The following is a 7913-nucleotide window of genomic DNA, read 5'->3' as shown; positions in this document are numbered from 1 at the left end:
GGATAGAAATATTGTGAAGATGCTTGTGGTGGCGATTACTTTGTTGATTAACTTCTCTTTAGCTTTCATTCCATACAAAGATACACCTTCTTCCTCCTCCCAACGTGATAAAACGGACACATGGATGAGCGATGGTAAACACGAATTTAAAGAGTGGAAATCATTTGAAAAGGGACCCAATGATTTACAACTTAATAAAAATTTCCTTGTAAGAGAGATACAGGTTTCTTAGGATTTAATGTGGTGGCATCGCCACGAAAAAAATAAAGTAGAGGATCCAAAACCTACAATAGAACCTTACACATGAGAACGACCGTCCATGGCAAAGGCGAGAGATTGAAAATTTTGACATACGATCTTCAATTTTACAGGCTTATTCCTATAGCACCTTCAAGCTCATTTATAAGCAAACGCAAGAAATCTAATTTTATTGGTTGCCAAGACAACATAATCACATGAAATCAAGTGATGATTGGACATCAATAGACTCCATCCCACACTGGTCAAAGAATTATACAAACTTGTATTTAAAATCAAACAATTGCGATCAACAACTATACAAACTCAATTATTCAAAAAGAATTACTACCCATAATTATGACACCAAATATCATCCTACAGAAATGTAGGGCCTTACACTAGAAAAAGAAGATGACAAAAAGGATCATGGTCGACAAAAATTATATTGGAGGGAAAAAATACTTCTAAGGACACAAGGATGGTTTCCTATTTAATTTACAGGGATGAAACTCACTGCCTCAGGAACTCCCATGAGATCTAACAGACGAGATTGATTGTGCTGAAACAGAAGCAGTTGGGCTGTTAAGATCCCGGTCCCCGTTTGCGGCTTTTGGTCTTCCACTCAATCTTTCTATTGCATCTTGACACACTTCATTGAACCAGTCATCTTCCGGAAGCACACTGAAATAAAAATAAAGCTCAGCATAAAATAAATCAACTGTTTAAAAGCTACCAGGACATTTTCCAGCTTAACTTGTGCTTTACATATACTACAAGCCGGCAATTTTTATCTGTGGGCATAGAAAACTAGAATAAGTTGCAATTTCATACTACAATGTGTATTGCTGCTTCAACATACGTGCATTTATGTTTATACGTATGTATATAATTCATGATGATGATAATATTAGGAAACTAAATAAAGTAGCATACCTATTGGGATCCATGCCTGTTGCAGAAAATGCTGTCATGGCTTTCGATATGATCTCATTTACAACTCGATTCAAATTTCGAGATAGGTAACGACCTTGTGAAGCAAAGCATATGACAAACTTCATATCCAGATAGAACTGTAACAGATAAAAGAAGTTATAATAAGAACATAATTAGTAGGACATGGCTTGTTGGGGTGGGAGGGAGCATTGGGTGTGCAATGAGGCAACTCCACAAAATTATGACAAGAGAAGACAGCTGTGATATATCATTGAGTATGAGTCCTCGTCAGGATAACCCTTTAATATGATACAATTTCTGGTCAGTAATCTGCATTAAGTTCAATTTCATCACAAAGTTGTAGGCATGTAAAGATTGTAAGTTTTTAACCAATGCTAGGCTGTATAATTATCAATTAGTAAACTGGGAAGCAAAAGGAAGAAGAAAAAAAATGGGAGCGGCATAACATCGTGGAAGTCCTTTTCATGCTTGATAGGTTGGGGATACAGTCAGCATTGAAAGATTGATTGCCAAAAACTAGAGCTATCACTGTGACAGGCCTTCAACTCTCCCTCCCCTCCCTCTCTCAAAATTGACCAAGCCATGGTTTTTCCTTCCATCCTATTTTCTTTGTTTCTTCTACATTTTAAATCTCTTCATTTACTTATTTTCTACTTTGCATGATAAAGGTCCTTCTCACATTGCTAAAACAGAACAATCTTCACATGAAAATATAATGCAACACATACAAAATAAATAGATGGTGTGACCAGAAATTACGTACTTGTTGTAAGCCAAGAGGGCCTAAAGGCCTTGGCCCATCCTCAATATCATCCCAGAAGGTCTGGTCTTCCGAAAGCCACAATATGACAGTTTCTGTCAGTCTCATTAATAGCAATGTAGCAAATCTTTCCCTGCCTACAAACATTTCTGCTGCTATACTGGCCATTCTGTTTAGTTTAACAAAAAGTTCCTGGATTGGGAAAAAATAACAAAAGAAACTTAGGACTTGAAAAAAATCAATAAGAAAAGCATGTAAAAAGTAGAAAGTGTTCAGATCACATGCATGCACCACAAATAAGTTGAATATGCATATACACATCTAAAGGGAGATATCATATGCCCCCTGAACTTTTGGGTCAATTCTAATGTCCTTAAACTTTAAAATTGATCAATGCCTCTTTGGAATCTTAGATTGTCTCAAAAGCCTTTGCTGTTAGTTCGGACAGTCAATAACAAACCAAAAGTATAGATAGTGTAAGGATGGCATTTCACACCTGAAGCTCATGTAACAATACCATTCAAGGTAACTAAGTAAAGTAGTTCAATTTGAAGGTACACTGACGCTAATGCAACAGAGACATGAATATACAAATCTGTAGGCGTCCAAGAATACATTGCAAATAAGTTCAATTTCCATATATGCATAAGATAATCCACATAAATAGAATCTCTCTTCTGAGTATAATTGAACGGCACCTAGAGTATTGATAACCATAATTATCGTAAAAGAATTTTCAAGTCTTGAAAGGGGGGAAAGGATAAAATTAAAATAACAAATAATGCAATAATTATATGTACATGTATGCACACATGAAGAACGATTAGTTGTACATTACATAAGATATACATGTATTATTAATAGACAAAAATTAATTATACATAAGATATTTCTTTTATAGAAACTTTGATCCTCCAACAAGAAGTCAGAAAACCCTTAGAAAAATAAAATAATTTAAAAAACCAAGTCGTCAGGCAAAATGCTAAATACACAAGGAGGTCCTCACAAATTTTCATAACCATAGAGGACATGTATTCTTCTTTAACAATGATATCATGCACAGCAGATTAGCAGAGGACTACTTTGAAATGAATACCACTGACTAGCAATTGCAGGTCCGTTATAAAAAAAGGAAAAGAAAATAGTTCGAACAGAAATGACAATAGAGAAAAGTAATATTCAGCATACCTGGAATATTAGGGATGGAAACCACTCAACCTCATCCGCATTCCCATCCATGTTTATGTACATATCAGCAGAAAGATGGCTATCACCATCCTCTGTGAAAATGAGATCTAGAGCATGCTGACGACAAAAACTATCTTTTAATCTATCAACTGAGCTGCCCAGTCGCCTCTTCCACTCCCTTTGCTCAGGATGCCGGTTTTGCCTATCTGATGATCTTCTACGAAGATCATCCCTGTATGCAACCTGATTCAGTGGAGACAGCTTCATGGCTGCACGTGGAAGTAGCTCATCTGCTAATAATGATGCATTCGCCAGCAAAGCAATCTGTTGAGCTTCATTCTCAGCGATACGAACAATTTTATTCCCAGAACCTTCAAAGTTTGCTTCTTCCTCCATTGAACCCGGTAATGCTTTTATGAGCATGTTCACATATGAATTAAAAACTTGGAGCAAACCTTCCAATGTCTGACCACCCAATTGCATACTGAGCAATGGTCCTACATCCTCAAAGAAATCCTGCAAGATCAGGTAAATTATGAAGCTAAAATGAAATGAGGGATCACACACACACAGAAACCTAATTAATTGATTTTATGTGGGAGAAAAATCATTTACCTGGACCATCAAATTGAATCGATGTGCACTACTTGTGAGTTTATGTTGGAATGCTGTTGTATTAAGGGATGTACTTGAAGGCCTGCCAGATTGCCGTGTAGCTGTTGGAGCATATGTAAGAACCCAGTCATCAGCAGCAGCTAGGGCAGCAGTGCTTTCTTCAATTCGTTTTAAATTAGCGTCTAGTGCTTGTTCAACACTAGGCCTAAAGAGTTTCAAAAGCACAGGACAAAGTGCCAAACCACGAGCTTCCAACAAGGAACAATGACCTAATGCTATTTGAACACACTCTGCGGCAGCTCTTAATCCCCCAGCAGCTGCTGATGAAGCTAATGCATGCCTTTTAATGAGGAGGGCAAAAGCCTCAGTTTGCTTTATTGCCCACATCACAAGCTCGGAAGTGTAATCTGTTTCCTTACCAAATATAGCCGAGGAATCACTGGCAGCTTGAGCAATAGCAGAGAACACCATCTGTGAGAGTGCAGCAGTATATGCTCCTCCATATGAGGTGCTCGATGGACGAAGGCTTTGCATATTATACTGATATCTTTGGAAATGAGCACTGAGCAGCAAACTGTGTGCACGAGGGCCATCCCCAAGCCTTTTAAGTGCTGATATAGCTGCACGAAGTTCACCACCGCGGGTCGAAGGCTGGCAAGCAGCCTCGGCAAGCTGATCAGCTAACCTTTGCCTGCGCTCGACAATAGAATTCTGCAGAGACATTAGTAAAGCTGGATCCAACAGCTTCAGTTGTTTTGCTTCAGCAGCCACACGTTCACCTTCATCCAAGGCATCTAAAGCTTCATCTACTCTCCTCTCAGCCAACAGAACATCCAAGAGATCAGGAAATTCTACTAACCACTTTTCCAGGTCTGAAGGTTCTTTATCTTCAGAAATTAATACACCATTTGCAGTAGAACCTTCAGAAACAGATAAGGAACCAATATTAACTCCTTCAGCTAGACCATGAATCAAAGCAGCTTGAGTAGATAGCAGGTTTCTGATAGAAGAAAGCTCCCCCTCCAAATCTGATATCTCTTTGGAAGTGCTGTGAGTAAGAAGTGCAGTTAATATAAAATCCAAATTACACTCAACGAAGAATGGTGTATCAAAAGAAATGACTCCATAATTGAAGAACAAACTAGTTTAACCTTCCAATGGAATGTGAAAATGGCATTTAAGTTAACTAAATACATGAAAGTTACCCAAACAAGAGTCGATTATGCAAAAAGGTTGACAAGAATTGGAAGTTCCTAATTACAAAAATGAAAATATCAAATACAATCACTTTGAGTGTGACCATATTGGCAGTAAATTACCTTGGATACCAACTTTTATCAATCATAAAACTAAAGCAACAAGAAAACACACAAAGGTACAAAAACCGAAAATGCTTCAACTCTCACTTAAAGAACGAAACACAATTACTATGCCTTGCAACAAGTACAAATAAAATTTTGAATCTCAAATTTAATTAGCTCTGAACTCTGAACAAGTTGAAAGAAAAAAAGCTGGGTAAGCCTGCCATAAACACAGCAGCAAAAACCAAACTAATAAGAAAAGAAAACTTGATACGCCCATGCAACTGATTTCATTGATAAAATTTCATACTATGTGAAATACAATTTAAATGAACCAATGGAGTGCCTTATACTTTTTACCTAGAGCTAGAAATGGTGGGAATATTTTACATACCACACTTAAAAACTAAAGAATCTCGCTATCCAAATATTGTGTCAAATGAGTCAAAAACTAACCCAAATACCCAAGCATATACCGAGCAAATACAATGCTGTTAAAGTGAAGCACCTCGGAACATGAACATATAAAATTGCATATGAAGGATGTTACAAACTCACAAACTTCTCACATTAACCATTCAATGAAAACTCACCGTATGAATGCCGTGTAGTTAGCATAGACACTTCTACGCATTTCCTCGGCAGAAGCTCTCTTTAAGTCCAAAAGATATGAACATAATTGTCTTATTTCCTGCAAGCAAAGTTCAAGTATATAAATTTAACTTTGGCCCCTTCAAATTTCGTAATTCCATATAAAATCGAAGTTCAGGCCTATCCGGAAATTGCTAAAAGAAATCAAATCCTACGACTAAGCAAAAATAGCATTGCATTCATAATTCTAATATAGAATTCCTTCTTTTTCAACTTCCCCATGGTTTCTCAGCAACCAAACAGCGGAACAAATCAACGTGTACATCTATTTATCTGTATAGCAAGAGCAAAAACTGACCTTCTCGTTGAGAGAGCATCGTGACTGAACATAGCCTTGGGAATCGAACTTATCAGACTTGAAGACATTGAGGCCTTCCTCGAGCTTGACGCCGTTCTCTTTGACCGGCGTGCCTCTGGACCGAGCCGTCTTCGCCGAAGCCATCAGTCCACCAAACAGATCACAGATCAATCAGCTGAACCAGCTCCAAAATTAGGGCTCCAAGGAGCAAACAGGTGACCGATCCAAGGAGGGTAAAAACTGTAATTCAAATTTATTCGCCAAAAGCAATTAGGCCATGGAAATTGAGCTTCTGAGCTAAGCAAAGAGAGGGAGCGGAGAGAGAGAGAGAGAGTCGTAAAGAGGCGTGTTTTGGTGAAGAGACAGAGCCAGCCAAGCCAACGCGACTGCGATGACTAATTGGTTTTTGGATGGAGGGACGGTTTTGTTTGACTGCGATTTACTTAACATTGACAGCAGTTAATAATAGAAGGAATAAGCTCTGACTCTGATTTACGACTTCCTAATTCTTCTGTGTTCTTTATTGAGTAATTATCCTTTTACGGAATAGGTAATTTTTGAAATTTACCCAATTCACGTGTAACAAAACATACCCTTTGTGAATTGTTAGCGTATAGGTTTCCCTATTTAAATCGATACATACGATGTGTGAGTCTCATTATTCAAATTTGAGTTCATTCTTAATCTTATAAATTTTTAACAAGTAAGACGTTAATATGTGCAACAGCGGATTCATAAATTTTTATAGGAATAGACTAAATAATTTTTAAACCAAATAAACTTATAAAATTTAAACCATATTTAATATTTAAAAATCTTCTCCTATGCTGGAGTCTACTCCAGTCTAGACATAAATCCGCCCTTAAATATATGTGCGGGTACGTTATTTAGTGAAAAAATTAATATGTATTTTGTCATAATAAAAAATATATTCGTGTATATATAAATTAAATTAATTGGCCAAAATAATGAGCATGCTCTCTCACACTCAAATTCGAATTAGGTACCTATTTATATCAGGAGAATGTGATGGTTGGATATTTATTTTCACATGTCGAACATGATGAAATTATTTTTCACATTGTTCACGACATTTTTTGTCGTTTTCCTAATTGGGTTTTGTTAATTGGCAGTTAGCAAGTTTGTAAAGTCCCCACACACAAAAATATACATGCAGGGTTTGTGTAATTTATTCTGTCATGATTTGTGAAGTGCTAGCTGGCTTAACTTAGCAACAAAAAATAGTATTATATCGCACAGTACTCCTAATCCAAAATAGAAAAGAGGAAACAACAATGTGTATATATGCCAAGTGCTAACCTGTTCTTTACAGGCTGTGAAGCCTGTGCTTAGATTCCACCTCCAAGTATTTCTTCTTTTTATGTTTGGTGGAAAGTAGATTTGTATTTTAAGGGTGTCTTTGATGAATCATCACAAAGGGTGGTTAGATTATACATAAACCCGCGATAACTAATAGCCACACAAATGAAGACACAAAATAGGTTTGAGCTATTAAAGAAGTTTGTAACTCAAGTAATTAAAAGCATTTACATATGCTCTCGATGTCCTAGGTTCGATTTTCTCCTCCTCCAATATTTACTTGTATAAAAAAAGAAACAGTCCCAAGCTACTCTTATCACCTTTCGGTTGCATAAGAAAATTACATTTGCATATAATATTGTTCGAAGCAATCATCGCATGTTCGATAATCTTCACATTATAATTAATTAAAAATTATATTAGCTTAAGAGTTATGTATAAAATCTGGGTTTTATATAATTACTTTCAGATGTAACGAATACACCAGCAGGAAGGAGGGGAGCTAAATAATATTAATATTGCAAGAAAAATGAATTTCATGAGGGTGGTACTTGTGATGATCTTATACATACTTTGGTTCTCGAAA

The 7913-nt window shown here is 36.7% G+C and overlaps 1 protein-coding gene across 1 annotated transcript; it reads right to left on the bottom strand.

The window, feature by feature from the left end:
* LOC18781933 (exocyst complex component EXO84B) lies at positions 452-6436 on the bottom strand. Its single transcript, XM_020559705.1, has 7 exons — positions 6008-6436; positions 5652-5749; positions 3758-4805; positions 3143-3658; positions 1958-2146; positions 1174-1310; positions 452-921 (listed from the first exon to the last, which is right to left on the bottom strand). Exons 1-7 carry the CDS (start codon positions 6149-6151, stop codon positions 759-761), a joined length of 2295 nt encoding a protein of 764 aa, XP_020415294.1. The 5' UTR covers positions 6152-6436; the 3' UTR covers positions 452-758.

The sequence above is a fragment of the Prunus persica genome, chromosome G3, assembly GCF_000346465.2.
Source record: "Prunus persica cultivar Lovell chromosome G3, Prunus_persica_NCBIv2, whole genome shotgun sequence".
In the NCBI taxonomy this organism is placed as follows: domain Eukaryota; kingdom Viridiplantae; phylum Streptophyta; class Magnoliopsida; order Rosales; family Rosaceae; genus Prunus; species Prunus persica.
The sequence above is the reverse complement of the archived record's forward strand: the minus strand, read 5'-3'. Positions and strand labels throughout refer to the sequence as shown.

Excerpts from the sequence above, each read along its gene's own strand:
- LOC18781933 (XM_020559705.1), bottom strand. The coding sequence starts at position 6,151 with ATGGCTTCGGCGAAGACGGCTCGGTCCAGAGGCACGCCGGTCAAAGAG. Across the intron at positions 5,750-6,007 it reads GATGCTCTCTCAACGAGAAG|GAAATAAGACAATTATGTTC; the intron begins GTCAGTTTTTGC and ends CTTTGCTTGCAG. Across the intron at positions 2,147-3,142 it reads TTCCATCCCTAATATTCCAG|GAACTTTTTGTTAAACTAAA; the intron begins GTATGCTGAATA and ends TTCCCAATCCAG.